This window comes from Ovis canadensis, chromosome 20, assembly GCF_042477335.2.
Source record: "Ovis canadensis isolate MfBH-ARS-UI-01 breed Bighorn chromosome 20, ARS-UI_OviCan_v2, whole genome shotgun sequence".
In the NCBI taxonomy this organism is placed as follows: Eukaryota; Metazoa; Chordata; class Mammalia; order Artiodactyla; family Bovidae; genus Ovis; species Ovis canadensis.
The window spans coordinates 25,765,524-25,788,355 of NC_091264.1; the positions used below are offsets into that span (position 1 = coordinate 25,765,524).

Here is a 22,832-nt window from a genome sequence, read left to right on the forward strand (position 1 = left end):
GGCCCTGGGCTGTGAGAGTACAGAGCCCTAACCACCGGACCACCAGGGAATTCCCTGGGAAGCTTAATCTCGAGTGAAGAGAGAGGGCTCAATAAACACTGTCTTTGGCTGCCTTGTACTCCTCCTCTCCCCCAGTGCCAGTCCCACACCCCTGAGATCTCCTCCCATATGTTTGCCCTGTTCCTGCCAAAACATATCAGTCAGACCCGTAGCATTCGGGCAAGTTGTCTCCTCCAGTAGCAGAAATTCTACCTTTTCTACTCCGGCAGTGCTGAGACCTGACCCAGTTATTGGTCTAAGAGACGAGGCTGGCAAACCCTACCTCCAGGGACCAGCTGCCCATTTTTGTAGAGTTTTACTTCAATATTGACTCACCCATTTGCTTGCTGTCTATGGCTGCTGTTATACTTTAAGTAGCACAAAAGCAGACGTGAGTAGTTGCGACAGACACCATGTGGCCCACAAACCTAAAATATTTACTCTCTTGCCCTTAAAGCATTTGCTGACTCTTGTCTACAGGCAGAGAGGGGAGGTGGGGTGAATCTTAAAGTGATGGATGTGTGTTCTCCTCTAGCAGGGGACGGGCATTCTGCAGGCCTGGAGGGCTCAGGGAAGTAGGGAGTGCAAGATTCACCCATCTAAACACCGTTCCAGGACTCAGAGCCCCACTCTCTCCTTGCTGGCTGCAGCCATGCATGGTCTCTCCTGTAGCTCTACCACCTTTATACCAAACTCTGGGGCTGATTATCAAAGCTATGGTTATTAGCTATGATTATTAGTCAAAGCTATGGTTTTTCCAGTGGTCATGTATGGATCTGAGAGTTGGACTATAAAGAAAGCTGAGTGCTGAAGATTTGATGCTTTTGAACTGTGGTGTTGGAGAAGACTCTTGAGAGTCCCTTGGACTGCAAGGAGATCCAACCAGTCCATTAGGAAGGAGATCAGTCCTGGGTGTTCTTTGGAAGGACTGATGCTGATGCTGAAACTCCAATACTTTGGCCACCTGATGGGAAGAACTGACTCGTTGGAAAAGACACTGATGCTGGGAAAGATTGAAGGCACGAGGAGAAGGGGACGACAGAGGATGAGGTGGTTGGATGGCATCACCGATTCAACGGACATGAGTTTGGGTGAACTCCGGGAGTCGGTGATGGACAGGGAGGCCTGGCAGGCTGCAGTCCATGGGGTCACAATGAGTCGGACTCAACTGAGCAAATAAACTGAACTGAACTGAACTGAGGCTGATTATCAACACAGTCTGCCCTTGGGCCACAAGAGATGAGGACCATTTCAAATGCTTTGATTGCGGGGGCGGGTGGGGGGTCTCTGTCTCCCATGGTCTGCCCTGAGTTGAGCCTGTGATTCTCTTTCTTCAAGACTTCTAGGGAAGTTAACAGAGGTCAGTCAGTGCCCAATCCTCATAATTATTATCTGTGTGTGCTTAGGTGCTCAGTCGTGTCCGACTCTTTGCGACCCCATGGACTGCAGCCTGCCAGGCTCCTCTGTCCATGGAATTCTCCAGGCAAGAATACTGGAGAGGGTTGCCATGCCTTCCTCCAGGGGATCTTCCCAACCCAGGGATTGCACCCAGTTCTCCCACTTTACAGGCGGATTCTTTACTGATTGAGCCACCAGGGAAGCCCTGTATTTTCTGTACCTCTCCCAGGCCTACCTCCCACAGCCGGGTCTCGGCCAGCAGGAGGCCGCAGCCTGCAGGGAACTTATCACCTCCCTACTCACCGCCAGCGCCAGGCCCCATAGTCACCTCACTGGTGAGGGAGCCATTTTCAGAAGCCCTTCTGCCATTTCTGATACCAACTTTCTCAGATTTTTTTTTTTTCCCCAAAAAGCAACCTGAGACATGGGTGTGTATGTAGGTGGTTTACTTGGGAAGTGGCTCTAGAAGCATGGAGAGTGGGGAATGTGGGAAAGGAAAAGAAAGGCAAAAGCCAGTGGAGGGAAACTTTTCTGGCGGTCCAGTGGCCAAGACTGGCTGCTTCCAGTGCTGAGAGCCTGGGTTTGATCCCTGGCCAGGGAACTAGATCTTGCATGCCACAGCTAAGACCTGAGCAGCCAAATAAATACATAAATAATAATAACAAAGAAGGGGGGCTTCTCTGGTGACTCAGGCGGTAAAGAATCCACCTGTAATATGGGAGACCTGGGTTTGATCCCTGGGTTGTGAAGATCCCCTGGAGAAGGAAACGGCTACCCACTCCAGTATTCTGGCCTGGAAAATTCCATGCACTGTACAGTCCATGGGGTTGCAAAGAGTTGGACACAACTAAGCGACTTTCACTTTCAAAAAAAAAGGCCAATGGAGGTATTGGTGAGCAAATTCTGCTGCGTGCAACCGTGAGGTCTGAGGAGACTGTGTGGAACGTGTCCTAGGTTTGTCTCTCAGGGTACTTGCCTAGGTACCTCTGGGGTACTTAACTACGGATGCCAGCCATTGTCGATTGAGAGCAGCCTCCAGGAGCAAATTCAGGTTGCTCCCTGGGTGGATGTAGTTTTCGCGATGCTAGAGTAAACCAGAAAGATGCAAGCATTTGAGATGAGATGCTGTATCCCTGCCAGGAAGTACTTACCAAAACTTCTGGTGAATGCAGACTTGAGGCTAGGGATGCGGGTGAGGGTGTCAGCAGTGGCTGCTATAACCTTTCAGCCAGCCTAGGGTCTGGGTGAACAGGTTAGCAAAGATCACTGCAGCTTTGCCCTTCCCACTCAGCCCACAGAAGCACGAACACCACGAAGGTAGGTCTTTGCTTCACTGCTGTCTTCCAGCTCCTTGAAAGTTCCCAGCACGTCATAGGTGCTGGACCAGTATTTGTTGAAATTCACTGGGGCTTGAATGTCCTTGACCTGAACATTCGCCCTCGTTCTCAGCTTCACCCACACCCCATCCCAGCTTCCATGTCACTGCCCCTCATCCCTCGACAATCAGTCTGGCATGTGAACCAGGCCACCGGCCAAGTGCTAGGATGGAGACGTTGGCAGTTCTGTAACTCTGTCTCCCTTTAACAGCCACAAAAGTAGCAACAGCTGACATTGATTATCATCTGCCAAACATGGTTCCAAGTGCTTTATAAGGTTTATAGCATCAAATCCTTATCACACACCTCCAAGGTGGGCACCATTATTGCCTCTATTTCACAGATAAAAAACTGAGGCAACCAACCTTTACGTCACATGCTTGAGATCACACCCCTAGGAAGTGGTGCGGCGCCAGGATATTCACGCTGATGACCCAGGTCATATTGCTTGCTGGATAACCCAGAAAGGGGAAGTGCCTCGCCCAGGGCTATAGCTGCGTGACAGCTCTTCAGAGGAGCCTAGGGCACCTGTCTCCTTCTGTGTCCCTTCTGGGTTTTTGTTGCTGCTTAGATTTTCTCAGTCTTAGGTAAAACGTGCTATATAAATGCAACTTTAACCAGTTCCCTGGCTTTCCTTTCCCCTGAGATCACCAGCTCATCTAAGCTCATTCTAGAAATAATTTGGACCTGGGAGTTGGACACAGGGAACCCAGGTCTCCCGGTTTGAGCCCCAGTTCTCACCACTGAACCCCAGAACAGAGAGTATCTTGCTTCACAGTTTACTAAACTGTGACGTGAATCCAAGCATCTTTGAAAGTGTTTGTCACACAGTCGTGTCTGACTGCAACCCCATGGACTGTAGTCCGCCAGGCTCCTCTGTCCATGAATTTCTCCAGGCAAGAATACCGAAATGGGTTGCCATTCCCTTCTCCAGGGGATCTTCCTCACCCAGGGATCTGACCCAGCTCTCCCACATTGAAAGCAGATTACCGTCTGAGCCACCAAGGAAGCCCTTTAGGGAAATGAAAATTAGGGACTCCCTCCCTTCCCTGTTCGCTTGAAACTATCACAACATTGTTAATCAGCTATACCCCAATACAAAATAAAAAGCTGAAAAAATAAAAAAGAAAAAGAAAATTAGGGAGTCCCTGGAGGTCCTGCGGTTAAGACTCTGGTTGGAGGATTAAGACACTGCATGCTATACAGCTAAAAAAATACATGTGAAAGTCAATCAATCAATCAATAAACAGTTCCCTGGTGGTTCAGACGGTAGAGCGTCTGCCTAAAACGCGGGAGACCCGGGTTCAATCCCTGGGTCAGGAAGATCTCCTGGAGAAGGAAATGGTAACCCACTCCAGTATTCTTGCCTGGGTGGACAGAGAAGCCTGGTAGGCTACAGTCCATGGGGCTGCAAAGAGTCGGACACGACTGAGCGACGTCACTTTCATCTTATAAAAAATTTTTAAAAGAAAATCAGTGAGCGTGGAACTTTCGCGTTCAAAAAACCGTCTCACTGTCTTTGATCCTCGTTCCTTCATTCCGTTTTTGTAAAATTTAGTTTCCGAGCTCATTCCAGTGACGTTGCATTTTCAAGTTACCTCTGCTGTGTCCCAAAAAGCCTGCATCTAATTTTTCCCCTAGCATCAAGCTATGTCTTCCTGCCAGCTGTCTCACGGGCAGGTTTCTCCCCAGGGGCCGGTGTGAAGGGGAGGCCAGGCTGAGCTCTCACCACCTACAGATTCGACTCTGTGACACAGGCTCCATCAGAGACGGCTTGGACCTCCTCCTGCTGTTTCTGTGCCCCTTTGTTTCCACTGTTGGGTGGTGGGGTGGTGGGGGTGGGAGAAAATGGACTCGAGATGCCTTGAGATCCTGGGTACTTGATCTTAACAATCCAAATGCACTCTACTCTCAGAGAAGTGGGGAGAGTCCCTTGCTGGAGAGAAAAAGGTCCCAGATCTCCTGCAGTTGCCCAAATACAGAAGCAAGCACTGCTGGCCCTCCTTCCAGAATATATTCGGAGTCCGCTCGCCTCTCCTTAGTTGCGGCTGCCCCCCTGGTCCCAGCCATCCCTTGTCCGGATTATTGTAGCAGCCCCCTCACTGGTCTCCCGCTTCGTTCCGCCTCTGCCTAAGGCAGTTTATTCTCCACAATGAAAGCAGCCACAAGGATCCTTTTAAAACCCACACAGGATCTTGCCATCCTCCAAGTGGCTTCTGTCTCACTTACAATAAAAAAACGTGTCCTTACAGGGTCTATGGGTCGCACCTCTGGCCTCATCTCACTCTGCCCTCCACTACCTGCTTCAGCCACAGTGGTTTCCTCACTGCTTCTCATGTACACAAGGCAAGTTCTTGCCTCAGGGCTTTGCACTCCCTGTTTCCTCTCCCTGAACATGCTTCTTCCAAAACTCCTTCCCCACACACTCTATCCCAGTATCAGCTCCTCGGACAGACTTCTCCTGACCGCCACCCCCCACACCATCTAAAATATACCCCTCACCATTCAATCCCTTTGCTCTGCTTTACTTCTCTCCATACCACCTGTTGCTATCAGACTATATTATATTGTATATGGATTTTCCCTATTTTTCTCACTTTTGTATCCTCAGTGCTGGCTCATATTAGACACTCAATAAATATTTGTTGACACAGGTCATAACAGCCATCATCCAAAAAAATCTACAACCAGTAAATGCTGGAGAGAGTGTGGAGAAAAGGGAACCCTCCTCACTATTGGTGGGAATGTTAATTGGTCCAGTTACTACAGAGAACAGTATGAAGGGTCCTTAAAAAACTAAAAATAGAACCACCATATGACTCACCAATCCCACTCCTCAGCACTGCCCAGAGAAAACCCGTCAATCAAAAAGATACATGCACCCCAGTGTTCACTGCAGCACTATTTAAAATAGGCAGAACATGGGAGCAACCTAAACGTCTGGCAGCAGAGGAATGGATAAAGATATGGTACATATATAGGATGGAATATTACTCAGCCACAAAAAGACAAAATAATGCCATCTGCAGCAACATGGCTGAACCTAGAGACTGCCATACTGAGTGAAGTAAGCCAGACACAGAAAAACGAAGATCATATTGCATAATATGCGGAATCTAAAAAAAATGAGTACAAAAAACCTTATTTGCAAAATAGAAGTAGGGTCATAGATATAGAAAGAAAACATGGTTACCAGGGGTCAGGGGTGGGATAAATTGGGAGATTGGGATTGACATATGCACACTACTATATATGAAATTACTAGTAGTAAGAACCTGTTGTATAGTGTGGGGAACTCTACTCAATACTCTGTAATAGCCTATATGGGAAAAAAGTCTAAAAAAAAAAGAGAGGATATGCATATCTGTGTAACTGAATCACTTCACTATACCCTTAAAACTAACACAGCATTGTAAATCAACTATGTACCAATAAAAATTACAAGAATAAAATTGTGAACAAATTTTTGTTGTATTAAAAATGGATTTTTATTTAGCTCAATAATGCCATGGAAACTCTGAGTACCAATTTTTCAGCAGTAAGAAGGGAGTGAAAGTGATGGTTGGCTGTGAGAGTATTTTTTAGAAATTAAGTTTATTCATCTTGGAAACTCTTTGTTTTGAAATCATTTCAGACCTACAGAAGAGCTGCGAAAATAGTAGAATCATTCCCATAGAGCCTTCACCAACAGTCCCTAAATGTTAGCATTTTACTACATTTTCTTCATCACTTTCTGTTTGAATATGTACAAAGGATTCTTAAATTTATTTTTGAATGGATATTGTCTAAAGATGGTAGAAAATAAACAACGAGACATAAATCTCCCTGTTTGTCCATCACAATACTTCTTTCCAGCCTACCTGTTACCAGCTTCTTGTCTTTTCTGTTAGAAATATCCTGTGCATTTACAAACATGTGCAACTGCGTGTGCGTTTATATTCGTCCACACACATACACTTCTTCATGCAAAACACACTAGACTCAGTGTTCTGCACTTCACTTTTTTCATTCAACAGTATCTTCTGAAGGTCATTCCATATCTTCTGAAAGCCTGCCTGGATCTTTCTCGTTGTCCATCATATGCTTATATCAGAACTTATTAAGTATTAATAGTTTCCTGTTGGTGGAAATTTAGGTTGTTCCCAATCTTCTGCTACGACAGACAGTGCTGTGATGAATAGCCTTTTATATCGTTATTTTGTACATCACCTGTAGGACAAATGAGTAGAAGTGAAATTGCTGAGTAAAAAGCTTTTTGCATTTTAAATGTTGACAGATATTATCACATTACTTTTCATGAAAGATGTACAAATATATATTCTTACAACTTGTGAAAATGTTTTTCTACATCCTTTATAACGCAGCATATTATCCCCTTTTTGTTTTGTTTTACCAACTGGTTAACTTAAAATCATATCTCATTATAGCTTTATTTTTTATTTCTTTTATCATATGTGAAGATAAACATTCTTCATGTGTCTGAAAGCCATTTTATTTCTCACAAATTGTATATCCATAAATGATACCAATTTCTCATATGTATTACTGGTTTTTCATTGATCTATAGGAACTCATGATATATTAATAAAAAGGAAATTAGTTTATTTTCTATGCTACATGAATACTTTTTAATAGTTTGTTTACCTTTTGATTCATCAACGGTGAATTTTTTTTGCCATTCAGTTGTTTAATTTTTTTCTTTAAAAAAATTGATATCTAGTGGACTAGCTCAGTCTTTTCTTTTATGGCTTCTAACGCTTTGTGACATGACTGGAAAGGCCTTGAATGCTCCAAGATTATTTTTAAAATTACCCAGTAATTTCTTTTGGCATTTGTTCAAACAGACACAAAAGTAGAGAGAAGGAAGGAAGCAGCAGTACCCTCAACAGCTTCAACGGCAATCAGAACAGGGCAGAGTGGGTTCTCTCGTGGCTCAGAAGGTAAAGAGTCCGCCTGCAATGCAGGAGAACCGGGTTCGATGCCTGGTTTGGGAAGATCCCCTGAAGGAGGGCATGGCAACCGCTCCAATATTCTTGCCTGGAAAATCCCATGGACAGAGGAGCCTGGTGGGCTACAATTTATGGGGTCTCTAAGAGTGGGGCATGACTGAGTGACTAACACTTTCACCTTCAGTCTCATTTCAGCTATGCCCCACCCATTCCTCCATCCCTTGACTATTTTGAAGCAAATTACAAACAACATAAAGTTGTATGAATTTTTTTATGTTTAAAATTTAAAAAACATAAATGGTATATTTGTAAAGAGGTGCAAAAAATAACCATGGTGAAATTCCAGATAGTTTTGATTTCCCACTCACTTTCAGTATATTGAACAGTTATCTGCATTGACAGAGAGTTCTTTCTTTCTATTTAATTTTTTTTATTGGAGTATGGTTGATTTACAATGCTGTGTAAGTTTCAGGTGTATAGCAAAATGGTTTATACATATACATACATCCACTCTCTGTTTAGATTCTTTTCCCATATAGGCCATTACAGAGTACTGAGTAGAGTTTCCTGTGCTTCACAGCAATTTCTTATTAGTTATCTATTTTACCTTAAAAAAATTATTTATTTATTTGGCTGTGCTGGGTCTTCACTGCTTCGACAGCTTTCTCTAGTTGTGGCGAGTGGGGGCTACTCTCTAGTAGTGATGCATGGGCTTCTCGTTGCAGTGGCTTCTTTTTTGGAGCACAGACTCTAGAACATTCGGGCTTCAGTAGTTGCAGTCAATGGGCTCAGCAGTTTAGGTTCCTGGACTCGAGAGCACAGGATCAGCAGTTGTGGCTCACAGACTTTGTTGCTCCGAGGAATGTGGGATCTTCCCACACCAGGGACTGAACCTGTTTCTCCTGCATTGACAGGCGAATTCTTTACCATTGAGCCACCAGGGAAGGCCCTAGTATATAACAGTATGTATATGTCAATCTCAATCTCCCGATTTATCCCTTCCCACCTTATTCACTGGTAGCCATAAGTTTGTTTCTACATCCCTGTGACTCTACTTCTGTTTTGTAAAAAAAGTTCATCTGTACCCTTAAAAAAAAAGATTTCCATATATGAGAAATATCATATGATATTTGTCTTTCTGTACTAAAAAACATGGAACACTCCATGAATTTGCATGTCATCCTTGGGCAAGGGCCATGCTAATCGTCTCTCTATCATTCCAACTTTAGTATGTATTGCTGAAGTGAGCACTGGAATGCTTAAATTTTTTTTTTTTTTAGCCAGAATGCTTTATTTATTTATTTTTGGCTGCCCTGGGTCTTCGTTGCTTTGTTCGAGCTTTCTCTAGTTGTGGTGAGCTGACGCTACTCTTGGCTGTGGTTTGAAGGTTTCTCGTTGCAGCGGCTTCTCTTGTTGTAGGCCACGGGGTTCAGTAGTTGTCGCACACGGGCTTATTTGCTCTGCAGCATGGGGAATCTTCCAGACCAGTGATCAAACCTGTGTCCTCTGCATTAACAGGCAGATTTTTATGCACTTGGCCACCAGGGAAGTCCATGCCTGAACTTTTGCTCTGGAATTCTTTTAGAGTTCGAGTTCCAACTTTGTTTTTGGCAGATACTTAGGCCATTCTCACAGTTTATTGACTAAACCATCTTTTCTCTACTAATTTGAAATGCCATCTTTTTTATACAATAAATTCCCGCATAAAGTAAGTCTATTCCTTTTTATTCTTTATTTTGTCCCCATAAGTTCATCCATTTGTATTCATGCTTCAGTACTGCACAGTTGCACTCATCTCACATGCTAGTAAAGTCATGCTCAAAATTCTCCAAGCCAGGCTTCAGCAATATGTGAACTGTGAAGTTCCAGATGTTCAAGCTGGTTTTAGAAAAGGCAGAGGAACCAGAGATCAAATTCCCAACATCTGCTGGATCATCGAAAAAGCAAGAGAGTTTCAGGAAAACATCTCTTTCTGCTTTATTGACTATGCCAAAGCCTTTGACTGTGTGGATCACAATAAACTGTGGGAAATTCTGAAAGAGATGGGAATACCAGACCACCTGACCTGCCTCTTGAGAAATCTGTATGCAGGTCAGGAAGCAAGAGTTAGAACTGGACATGGAACAACAGACTGGTTCCAAATAGGAAAAGGAGTAAGTCAAGGCTGTATATTGTCACCCTGCTTATTAACTTGTATGCAGAGTACATCATGAGAAATGCTGGGCTGGAAAAAGCACAAGCTGGAATCAAGATTGCCAGGAGAAATATCAATAACCTCAGATATGCAGATGACACCACCCTTATGGCAGACGGTGAAGAAGCACTAAAGAGCCTCTTGATGAAAGTGAAAGCGGAGAGTGAAAAAATTGGCTTAAAGCTCAACATTCAGAAAACTAAGATCATGGCATCTGGTCCCATCACTTCATGGGAAGTAGATGGGGAAACAGTGGCTGACTTAATTTTTTGGGCTCCAAAATCACTGCAGATGGTGATTGCAGCCATGAAATTAAAAGACACTTACTCCTTGGAAGGAAAGTTAACGACCAACCTAGATAGCATATTAATAAGCAGAGACAAACAAAAAAAAAAAGCAGAGACATTACTTTGCCAACAAAGGTCCGTTTAGTCAAGGCTATGGTTTTTCCAGCAGTCATGTATGGATGTGAGAGTTGGGACTGTGGAGAAAGCTGAGCACCGAAGAATTGATGCTTTTGAACTGTGGTGTTGGAGAAGACTCTTGAGAGTCCCTTGGACTGCAAGGAGATCCAACCAGTCCATCCTAAAGGAAATCAGTCCTGGGTGTTCACTGGAAGGACTGATGTTGAAGCTGAAACTCCAATACTATGGCCACCTGATGGGAAGAGCTGACTCATTTGAAAAGACCCTGATGCTGGGAATGATTGAAGGTGGAAGGAGAAGGGGATGCCAGAGGATGAGATGGTTGGATGGCATCGCTGACTCAATGGACATGAGTTTGGGTGAACTCCGGGAGTTGGTGATGGACAGGGAGGCCTGGCGTGCTGCGGTTCATGGGGTCGCGAAGAGTTGGACACGACTGAGTGACTGAACTGAACTGAACCATGCAGTTCTAATGGATGTAGTTCAACAGTAAATTCTGGTATTAGGTTAGACTATTCTCTAAAGGATACTTTGGGTGTGGGCCTCCCCTGGATTTCCAAGACCTGGTCTGAGGGTGAGGATCTGAGGTAAGGCATGGTGTATACTCTTGGCTTTAGCCGTAATTATGCTCTTGAACACTCTGGTTGGGATAAGTTGAAGCATCCCTCTGGCAACCAGAGACTCAGGCCCAAGTTCTGACTTTGCCATTGAGAACTGGGTGACCTTACTTTTCTGAGCCTTTGATTACAGGGGTCTCTCCACCCACTACAGCTTTCTTCAGTTCCAAGATTTGAGGACTAGTGTGCTTCAGGAGTACCAAGCAAGATTGTGAAAGGCTAACCAGTTGGTCACTTCGACAGGAAGTCCCATAGATTAGCACAGGCGATTGGCTTGCTAGGGAACGGAAAGAGTGGTTAAGCAAGAAGCAAGACTGTTAACAGTTCCAGAGCTCGTGGTCTCCTGGGGGCAGTTTTTGCCTCATTACCGGGCCCAGGAGGTACGGGGCTACATGCACGACTGGAAGCCTCTGAGAGGTGGGAGCGACCGGAGTTGCAATGCTTCTTTTCTTTGGTGGCGTGAGAGTGGGGGAGGGAGCTGTGGTTCCCCTCAGCTGCTGGGATGAGGTGCAAAGGGCTGAGCCTTTCTCTCATTAATCTGGAGCTGTCTGCAGCAAGTGGAAGGCATTTGGGCAAGAGACTCGGATAGATTATCTACCCCTAAATGGTCGTGTAACCCTGGGGAAGTCACCTGGCTTCTCAGAGCCTTGGTTTCTCTTTGAGGTTAGCAAGGGCGAGAGAGAGGATAAATACGCTAGGGGGTCTCTTGGATCTGCCGACTTGGACGACTTGAGTTCTGTGACTGTCGCTGTTACTTGTAGTTACTGAAGGAGGTGGAGTGAAGCGCAGACCCAGGTCCTCAACCCTTTGAAGAGAGGACGATGGAACTGGCGGAGGCGCTGAGGCGTCTGCAGGTGCCCTGTTGCAATTCTGTCCTAGTCCCCACAGCACCCTCTTACGAGGCTCTCCACTTCCTGGGGGAAAGCCTGTGGTCCCTGCTTCCTGAACTGAATCCTACAATGGGGAGCTGATTTCTGGTAGGACTGGGAGCAGGATTCATCAGCCCTCATGTCTAGCCTCAAACTTTATTTGGTTTCTTGGGTGAGGTGGGGAGAGGGCGCAGTGCCAGGGGTGTGCGTGTGTGCATGTGTGCGTGCCCTCCCAGGCAGGATGGCATTTCCCACGGTTACAGGTGTGAGGCTGTGATGACCAGAGAGGGGAGTGTGGGGACTTCCCTGGTGGTCCCGTGGTTAGGACTCCACGCTTCCCCTGCTGCGGGGCCTGGGTTCCATTCCCGGTCAAGGAACTAAGACCCCACAGGCCCTGCGGTGCAGCCGAAGAAAAAAGACAAAAGGGAGGATGTGGCGGAGGAGGGGGCACTGACGGAGGGAGGCCCCTGCTGGCGGACTCGGAGGACTTTGCTCTGAGTGACTCTGAGTGGGCAGGAACCTTGGTACACACCAGAGGTTGTGACAGGTGTCGTGTCTGACTATGAGGGAGTAGCGTGTGTGTGTGTCGTGCATATGCCTGTGTGTACGCGCAGGTACACCTTTGTGAGAACTGACTGAAGGACGTTCCCATTGTTTCTGAGCGGCCATCCCTGGCCTGGATGGGACACAGACTGTTTTTAGGGCACTGTTCTCGGCTGTGAGGGGGAACTCCCTGTCCCTGACTGATGGTGACAGGTTCGTTGAGGTGGTGCTGGCACTAGGGCGCCTGCTGCCTTTCAGCCCCGGGACTCCTGACAGGTGAGGAGGGGGCCGCTGAGTGCCATCTGGGCAGAGAAGACTCGACGGGCTCAGAGGGCTGACGCTGAGGTCTGAGGCATGGTGGGGACTGGCAAGGTGTCCAGTAGGCACTGCTTCCTTACACAGTGTCAGGTGGAAATGGGGTGCAGCTCAACAAGGAACTCCCCCACAGGGTGCCAACAGCATCCCGTGTCCTGAGACGTGGCCCCAGGAACTCTATTTCAGGATTGTGACTCCCTTCACTTGTGGGAGCCTGGCATCCTCAGTGACGTGGCACCCATATCACAGCAGACTCTCCTCCCCAGGGCTTCAGTTCTAGAAGCTTCCACAACAAGAATCTTATCTTTCTGCCTCATGTGTGTTATCTCCATCAACGGAAGTGCACACAGAACTTGAGTTTTCTAAGTCTGACAGCCGGAGCAAAGCCTCACACTCTGTCCTGTTTCAAAGCCCTGGTCCATCACGGCTGCTCTGTCTGGCATCTGTGATCCACACAGGCGTCTCCTGCCCACCGAGGAGGTGCTTCTCCAAGAAGCGGTCTTGGGGCAAGTCTGTCCTGTGACAAACCCAGAGAGTGGGTCTGGCATCAGGTTTGCTTCCGATGTCATGGCTTGGGCTGGTGGCCTCTGCCTTCCGGAGCCTCTCTCCCTCAGTTTTCTCATCTGTTGAGTGGGTATAAAATCATATCTGTACAACATCTGACTTTTATGAGACTCAAATGGCATTTTGCCCGCATCCATGCTATCACCCCCAATGTCATGGGCTACTGTATCCAGTGGTTATCCTATGCCATATTCGGGGCATAGTTCTGAGTGCTTTACATTGATTATATATTCAACAAATATTTGCTGAGCACTGACTGTAGGCAGGACACTGTTCTAAGGCATTTGAAATAGAGCAGTAAACAGAAGAGGCTTCTATTCAGTAAGAAGAGATGCAAATTTTACAAAATAAATGAATAAAAGACTCTATTCTGGGAAGGTGACAAGTGTTGAGAGAAAGTAAAGCTGGGGAAATTCCCTGATGGTCCAGAGGTTAAGAATTCAAGGTTCCACTTTAGGGAGCATGGGTTCAGTCTCTGGCAAGGGAACTCAGATCCTGCAAGCCACGTGGTGAGACCAAAAAAAAAAAAATTAATGATAAGAAAAATGAAGCCGAAATGCGAGTTGGGCTCCGCTGGGAATAGGAAGTGGTGTTTCCAGTCCAACTGTCTTATTTCATCTTCATGGCAACCCTGTGTGGTAGACACTGGTCTCATGTCCCAGTGAGGAGAATAAGGCACGGAGATGTTATGTGACTTCCTCATGGTCACATAGCCTGTGAGCGGCAGGGCTCGGAGAGGCAGGGTTTGCCTGACTCCAGAGCAGTGGGACTGGAAATCACTGCCTCTCTTGGCCTCTTTTTCCACATTTATGGGTCAAGAGGGTGCGATGGACCCTCTCCTGGTACTGATGCTCAGTGAGTGTTTCTTTGAATATAACATACAAGGCCCAAGGCCTAACCCACTGGAAAGTCGTTGGGTCATGGAGGAAGGAGACCCCTCCCCGCCTTAGGGGGACGGTGAGTGAGGATGGATGGTGACTTCCAGGTGTGGACAGATGCAGCCCAAGGAGGGGTGTGTATCTCTTCATTGTCTCCAGGGAGAGCTTGGAGGGTGATGTGGTTGTGGAGATGTTGATACTAGTGGAAGGACAGTTGGATTTCTGGATGAAATTCTCTATTCTAACTCCTGGAATCTCATTCTTGGCTTGGTTTTTCCTCCTCTGGTTTTTATTTTTGTTTTTGGCCCTGCCCTTCGGCTTGAGAGATTTCAATTCTTCAACCAGGGACGGAACCTGGGCCCTCGACAGGGAAAGTGCAAAGTCCTAACCACTGGTTGTTGTCCAGTCGCACATGTGTGTCTGACTCTTTGCAGCCCCATGGACCGCAGCACACTAGGCTTCCCTGTCTTTCTCCATCTTCTGGAGTTCGCTCAAACTCTTCCATTGACTTAATGATGCCATCCTGTCATCCTGTCATTCACTTCTCCTCATGTGCTCAATCTTTCCCAGCATCAGGGTTTTCCCAATGAGTTGGCTCTTCACATCAGGTGGCCAAAGTATTGGAGCTTCAGCTTCAGCAGCAGTCCTTCCAATGAATATTCAGGGTTGGTTTCCTTAAGGATTGACTGGTTTGATTTCCTTGAAGTCCAAGTGATCTCAAGTGTCTTCTCCAGCATCACAATTCAAAAGTTAACCACTGGACAACCAGGCAATTCCCATCTCCCCTGCTTTTTATTAAGAAAACTTTCAAATCTACAAAAGTTGAGCAAATAGTACAATGAAAGCTATTGGACAGATGGCTTACAATTTGCCCCATTTACTCTCTCTCTCCACACACACACACACACACACACACACACTTATTTCCTCTCAATTTGCTTATGTATTTACACAGAGCCATTTGAAAGTGAAATGCAGACATAATATATACTTTAGCATGGATCTCTTAAAGACAGAGATTCGTCTACATGATCACAACACATGTCACACCGAAAAAATTTCACATTGCTCAATGAATATCTGATATAAAGTTCACATTCAAATTTTCCCAGCTGTCCACAAAATATTCCTTTTTTTCTTTCCACAAAATGTTCCTTATTCTCACTGTTTTTTTTTAAAGGAAAATCCAATTAATAATCACATAATATATTTAGGTGTCATTTATTTTTATTCTCTTTCTCTCTGTTTTCTTTTTGGCTGCTCCACATGGCTTGTGGGATCTTAGTTCCCTGACCAGGGATCGAACCTAGGCCCTTGGAAATGAGAGTGCAGAGTCCTAACCACTGGATGGCCAGAGAATTCCCTATTTTTATTCTCTTGGATATAGAACAGTCCCCCTGCCTTGTTTTTTCTTTTACTACATCAGTATTATTTGAGTCTACTAGTTGTCTGGTAGAACACCCCACATTCTGAGGGACAGTGTGAATCAGAAGAGGAAACAGTGAGTAACATGAGGGCATGAGGGTCCAACACATGCTCAGAACAAGGCCGGGCAGCATGAAGGGATCCAGGTTAAGTCTGATCTCTTCTGCCCTGGAATTCACTGCTAAATTATGTCACCTCCCCCAGGAAGTCCTCCCTGATAGACACTGCCGAGTGAGTTGCTCCTTTTGCAATGCTCTCACAGCACTTGGCACACAGGTTTGCTGCCCCTTCCACACTGTGCTGTAATTAATCTTGTGTCTTCTTCTGCATGAGTCTGTGTGAGTACCTCCAAGGGAGACCAGGAGTTAGTCCACACCTATATATATAAAGGGCCAGGGGCTCCACTTGGGTATGTAGGTTGTGTCCTGCACAAAGGTGCCTGGTCAAAGAGGGAGCGGGGGGACTGGACTCCAGCCAACAGTCCACTTGCCAATCCTTGGGCCCTGGCACTGGGCTGCATCTGCTGGGAGGAAGGAACACTTTTCCTAATTTGCCTAATGGGACCACACACACCATGGCAGGCTCGCTTCCCACTCTGCCTGCATTCAGTTGGTGTTCAGTAAACAGTGGTCACTTAAATGCATGCTAGGTCTGGGAATGGATGTGCTTGTGACTGTTCTTTGGGGGAAGAAACTCTGATTTGTAACATTTGCTGATTCCCATGGTATAAATTGAGCCCCCCTTTTTTGCGGGGGGCAAGAATACTGGAGTAGGTTGCCATTCCCTTCTCCAGGAGATCTTCCTGAGCCAGGGATTGAACCCGGTTCTCTCACATTGTAGGCAGACGCTTTACCATCTGAGCCACCAGGGAAGTCAATGGAATGGGTGAATTTAACTCAGATGACCATTGTGTCTACTACTGTGGGAATCCCTTAGAAGAAATGGAGTGGCCACCGTGGTCAACAAAAGAGTCTGAAATGCAGTACTTGGATCCAATCTCAAAAACGACAAATGATCTTTGTTTCCAAGGCAAACCGTTCAATATCACAGTAATCCAAGTCTATGTCCCAACCAGTAACACTGAAGAATCTGAAGTTGAACGGTTCTATGAAGACCTACAAGACCTTTTAGAACTGACTCCCGAAAAAGATGTCCTTTTCATTATAGGGGACTGGAATGCAAAAGTAGGAAGTCATGAAACCCCTGGAGTAACAGGCAAATTTGGCCTTGGAGTACGGAATGAAGCAGGGCAAAGGCTAATAGAGTTTTGCCAAGAGAACGCACTGGTCATAGCAAACACCCTCTTCCAACAACACAAGAGAAGACGCTACACATGGACATCACCAGATGGTCAACACTGAAATCAGATTGATTATATCCTTTGCAGCCAGAGATGGAGAAGCTCTAAACAGTCAGCAAAAACAAGACCAGGAGTTGACTGTGGCTCAGATCATGAAGTCCTTAATACCAAATTCAGACTGAAATTGAAGAAAGTAGGCAAAACCACTAGACCATTCAGGTATGACCTAAATCAAATCCCTTATGATTATACAGTGGAAGTGAGAAATAGATTTAAGGGCCTAGATCTGATAGACAGAGTGCCTGATGAACTATGGACGGAGGTTCGCCACATTGTACAGGAGACAGGCATCAAGACCATCCCCATGGAAAAGAAATGCAAAAAAGCAAAATGGCTGTCTGAGGAGGACTTACAAATAGCTGTGAAAAGAAGAGAAACGAAAAGCAAAGGAGAAAAGGAAAGATATATGCATTTGAATGCAGAGTTCCAAAGAATAGCAAGGAGAGATAAGAAAGCCTTCCTCAGTGATCAATGCAAAGAAATAGAGGAAAACAACAGAATGGGAAAGACTAGAGATCTCTTCAGGAAAATTAGAGATACCAAGGAAACATTTCATGCAAAGATGGGCTCAATAAAGGACAGAAATGGTCTGGACCTAACAGAAGTAGAAGATATTAAGAAGAGGCGGCAAGAATACACAGGAGAACTGTACAAAAAAAGAGGTTCAAGACCAAGATAATCACGATGGTGTGATCACTCACCTAGAACCAGACATCCTGGAGTGTGAAGTCAAGTGGGCCTTAGAAAGCATCATTACGAACAAAGCTAGTGGAGGTGATGGAATTCCAGTTGAGCTATTTCAAATCCTGAAAGATGATGCTGTGAAAGTGTTGCACTCAATATGCCAGCAAATTTGGAAAACTCAGCAGTGGCCACAGGACTGGAAAAGGTCAGTTTTCATTCCAATCCCAAAGAAAGGCAATGCCAAAGAATGCTCAAACTACCACACAATTGCACTCATCTCACACACTAGTGAAGTCATGCTCAAAATTCTCCAAGCCAGGCTTCAGCAATATGTGAACCGTGAACTTCCAGATGTTCAAGCTGGTTTTAGAAAAGGCAGAGGAACCAGAGATCAAATTGCCAACATACGCTGGATCATTGAAAAAGCAAGAGAGTTTCAGGAAAACATCTATTTCTGCTTTATTGACTATGCCACAGCCTTTGACTGCGTGGATCACAATAAACTATGGGAAATTCTGAAAGAGATGGGAATACCAGACCACCTGACCTGCCTCTTGAGAAATCTGTATGCAGGTCAGGAAGCAAGAGTTAGAACTGGACAGGGAACAACAGACTGGTTCCAAATAGGAAAAGGAGTATGTCAAGGCTGTATCTTGTCACCCTGCTTATTAACTTGTATGCAGAGTACATCATGAGAAACGCTGGGCTAGAGGAAGCACAAGCTGGAATCAAGATTGCCAGGAGAAATATCAATAACCTCAGATATGCAGATGACACCACCCTTATGGCAGAAAGAAGAAATAAAAAGCCTCTTGATGAAAGTGAAAGTGGAGAGTGAAAAAGTGGCTTAAAGCTCAACATTCACAAAATGAAGATCATGCCGTCTGGTCCCATCACTTCATGGGAAATAGATGGGGAAACAGTGGAAACAATGTCAGACTTTATTTTTTGGGCTCCAAAATCACTGCAGGTGGTGATTGCAGCCATGAAATTAAAAGACGCTTACTCCTTGGAAGGAAAGTTATGACCAACCTAGATAGCATATTAAAAAACAGAGATACTACTTTGCCAACAAAGGCTATGGTTTTTCCAGTGGTCATGTATGGATGTGAGAGTTGGACTGTGAAGAAAGCTGAGCACCGAAGAATTGGTGCTTTGGAACTGTGGTGTTGGAGAAGACTCTTGAGAGTCCCTTGGACTGCAAGGAGATCCAACCAGTCCATCCTAAAGGAGATCAGTCCTAGGTGTTCATTGGAAGGACTGATACTACTCCAATCCTCTGGCCACCTCATGTGAAGAGTTGACTCATTGGAAAAGACCCTGATGCTGGGAGGGATTGGGGGCAGGAGGAGACGGGGATGACAGAGGATGAGAAGGCTGGATGGCATCACCGACTCGATGGACATGAGTTTGAGTGAACTCTGGGAGTTGGTGATGGACAGGGAGGCCTGGCGCACTGCGATTCATGGGGTTGCAAAGAGTCGGACACGACTGAATGATTGAACTGAACTGAACTGACTGATGGTATAAATACTCCCACAGCAGCTGATCTCCAGCTGCTGAGTTGGGAAGAGAGACTCACAACTGGTTTTCTGCAAGCCCCTAAGATGTGACTCCAGTGTGCCACTGCAGTTTGACATCTGTAATCTTTTTATAAAAAGCACTTTATTATTTATTCATTTTATGTTTGGTTGTGCTGAGTCTTTCCTTGCTGCCTGCAGACTTTCTCTAGTTGCGGTGAGGGGGCGCTCCTCTAGTTTGGGTGCTCGGCCTTCTCGTTGCGGTGGCTTCTCTTGCTGTGGAGCATGGGCTCTAGAGCGTGTGGGCTTCCGTAGCTGTGGTGTATGGCCTCTGTCGCTCCGTGGCGTGTAGGCTCCTGCTGGACCAGGGATCGAACCTATGTCCTCTGCATTGCAGGTGAATTCCTATTCACTGTGGCACCCTTACACCTCAATCTCAAAACTGCATCTGCAGCAGACTTTGAAGTTCCTGAGAGAGAGAGACAGAGACAGAGAGAAATGGAGAGAAACCAGGTGGACAGAAAAAAGCAGAAAGGGAAGAGAAAAAGGCAATAACTGATGGGGAGCCAGTGAGAGAGACTCGACTTCACTTAAAAGTTTGGGGCCTCCTCAAGAGTGAGGAATTGCTTCATTCAGCTCCTGTGCAACCTATGTAGAGGAACTTGCTTAAGGGGAACCTAGACCAGTGGCCCCAGACTCCTGCCATGAGCCAGTTACCCCTGAGGCAGAGCCTCCCGACCCTTCTACTCTGCTTGTCTGTGACCTTTGATCCCAACAAAGAAAGCCCTCTGCGGCCCCGGTCCCTTCACACACGCTGTTCAAGGCTTCTAAATCCTACCTGCCCTCTTTAGAGCTTGACTCAAGTTTCACCACCTGCACGAAGCTGCCTACGTACAACGTCAATCCCTTCCCCTCAATACAGCTTTATGTGCCCAAGACTTACTCCCCCCCAGACCCCCTCCCTCCCCCCAGCATAGAACCTGACTCTTCTCCTTTCAGACTCCAGCCTCCTTCTCTCCTACCTTGAGCCCTCACCTGGACAAATCTTTATCCATCAAAATCTTTATCAACTGACTTACCTGACCTTCAGTGACAGATGGAAGTACTCCAATGAATGAATTGGACAACCCTTACTTGAGCATCTACTAGGTACTAGGGAGGGGCTTCCCAGGTGGCGCTAGTAGTAAAGAGCCTGCCTGCCAACACAGGAGACCTAAGACACCTGGGCTTGGTCCCTGGGATGGGAAGATCCCCTGGAGGAGGGCAAGGCCACTCACTCGGGACTTGACTGAAGCGACTTAGCACTGATGAATATGCTGGGGAGCTAGGAGCAGTGTGGACTGAGGCACAGGGTGACTTACCATTCACAGGCATGAGCCCAGCACATCATCAGGTCACATAAAGTATGTGCTTGAGATATGGAGGGGGGCTTTAGGGAGGATCTCAGAGGAGGTGGCCTCTAAGGTGAGGGAGGAAGAGGTATCAGCTAGGCAAGGGGGTGGGGGAATCAGGGAGGTTTGGGGCAGAGGGAGGAAGCATGGGGGAGGGTCTGGAATTCCAGGAACGGTGGGTAGTCCAGAAAGGTTGACATGGAGCATGATGGGATGCGGAAGTGAGGGGGCGAAGGATGGAAACGTCTGGAAAGGCCATAAGGGCCACGTGTGGAGCTACTGATTCCCTGGTGCGTATGTCAAAGGGATGGAGAAATGTTGTTGAGGAAAACGAGGCTGGGGGCCAGCTGAGGCTGGGAGAGGGGGCAGAGGAGGGTGGAGGAGTCCCTACAGGAAGGTGACAGGTGAGGAGGGGAGCTGAAGGAGCAGGCGGAGGGATAGCTCAGCTGCTCCTGCGCCTTCAGACAGAGAGATCCTGGACCGCCACGTGTAGCTGCCGCCAAGTCAAAAAGTAGAACCTAGAAAGGCTGCAGAAGACTGTGCACAGTTGAGCGGAGAATTGAAGGAGATGAGGGTGTGTGGACAGCTCCGGGAAGGGCATTCCAGCCCGAGGGAGCAGAAAGGGCAAAGGCCCTGAGTGAGACGTGTTGGAGGCAGCAGGTCGGGGGCAGGGGGAGGATGAGGTCCGAGAGGCCAGCGCAGATCTGATCAGGCAGGACTCCTCCGCTGGCCACGGTGGATGTTCTCCAGGGGTGATGGGGAATCGTGGGAGAGTTCTGAGAAGGGAGTGAGGGTGTTCAGCAGCCTAGTGCCCCCTCGCCTTTCTGTCCCCAAGCCAAAACACCATGGAGAGTGGACTCAGAGTGACCCGGAAAGGACGGAAGCTAGGCTCCAGCCGCCGGCGGCAGATGCTAGAGCCAGCTGATGGCCAGGATGTGCCGGTGGCCCCCGAGCCAGAGTCCTGGTCCTCCCAGTCAGCTGAAGAACTGCAGAGCTTCTTCCAGGACTGCGGTGCCGAGGAGAGGGGCTTTGTCACTCGAGAGGATCTGGCGGTGAGTCCAAGGCCCCATCCCATCCCCTGAATCCCTTTGCTTCTCCTGAGACTCTCCTTCCTAGGAAGGCAGACCATCCCTGCCCCTTTCCCTTTCTTTCATCTCAAATTTGCTTTTAGGAAAGGCTAGGGATTTATTATACTAAGGTGGGAATGACTAATAAGGTATTTTGTATTACCCTCTTCCAGAAACACTTGCATTTTAATAAAGGAAAGGTTTTAAGTCAAAGAAGGAACTTGCAGATGGTATAATTTTAGGCCCATTGAGCAGGGAAGTTTATCTTGGGGAGCAGTCAGGGCCCTGGAAATAAAACCCTGTTAATGTCTGCAAACTTCAGTCAAACAGATCAGCCAGTGATGTACATACCAATAAGGAATCTTAGGCTGTGACCTAGGCTGAGATTGGCTGACTTTTGTTTGTGTGTTTTTTTCATTTTCTGCAATGGGTCCTATGTGAGTTGTTGGCATCACACTGGACCCTCTGTCTCCTCCTGATTTTGCTCCATGCTCTAGACTTTGACCTTTTTCCATCAAAACTGACCCTTCCTATCTGTATTCTGCCGTCAGAGCCACAAAAAAGTATAAATGGCTGATGTTAAATTATAATTTTCAAAATGGTAAAGAAAAAAGACTTTTGAGTAAATATAAAATCAATACTTATCAAAGATCTAGCTAATTCATTATCATTATTATTATCAATCAGTGAGGGACTCAGTATGATGTTATGACAGGCTCAAGGAGCATTTGAGAAGCTGCAAGTATTTATGGGCAATTTGGGCTTCCATTGTGGCTCAGTTGGTAAAGAATCTGCCTGCAATGCAGGAGATCCGGGTTTGATTCTGGGTTGGGAAGATCCTCTGGAGAAGGAAATGGCAACCCACTTCAGTATTCTTGCCTGGAGAATCCCCATGGACAGAGGAGCCTGGTGGGCTACAACCTAGGGGGTCACAAGAGTTGGACATGACTTAGGGACCGAACACCACCACCATAGGCAATTTGACAGAAGAGTGTTAGGATAAGTTTGCTGAGTTCATTTTTGAAAACGACTAATGTCCTACAGGCCACAAATCTTTGGGGTTGTCTGTACTGCTAGACAAAATCATTTTCAGTTCTCCTGGACAAAATCTACATGTTAACAAGTAACTTCAATATGTCGGACTTTTCAAGGTAAACAATGAGATGAGCTAAGTGCATTCCTCTTGTCTAGACAAGGCTTGGGTAGTCTTTACTCCCA

At 46.5% G+C, this 22,832-nt stretch overlaps 1 protein-coding gene and 1 non-coding gene across 2 annotated transcripts in view; one reads left to right on the forward strand and one right to left on the reverse strand.

The window, feature by feature from the left end:
• Nucleotides 1–8,908: 8,908 nt before the first annotated feature.
• LOC138426129 (U6 spliceosomal RNA) lies at nucleotides 8,909–9,014 on the reverse strand. Its single transcript, XR_011251553.1, has one exon. It is a non-coding gene; the product is annotated as a U6 spliceosomal RNA (small nuclear RNA).
• Nucleotides 9,015–11,305: 2,291 nt separating this feature from the next.
• RAB44 (RAB44, member RAS oncogene family) overlaps nucleotides 11,306–22,832 on the forward strand; it is a 37,643-nt gene continuing 26,116 nt past the window's right edge. The window contains exons 1-2 of the mRNA XM_069562746.1: nucleotides 11,306–11,415; nucleotides 21,383–21,599. Coding sequence (XP_069418847.1) covers nucleotides 21,393–21,599 — 207 coding nt within the window. The 5' untranslated portion in view covers nucleotides 11,306–11,415; nucleotides 21,383–21,392. The remainder of the gene's footprint in view (nucleotides 11,416–21,382; nucleotides 21,600–22,832) is intronic.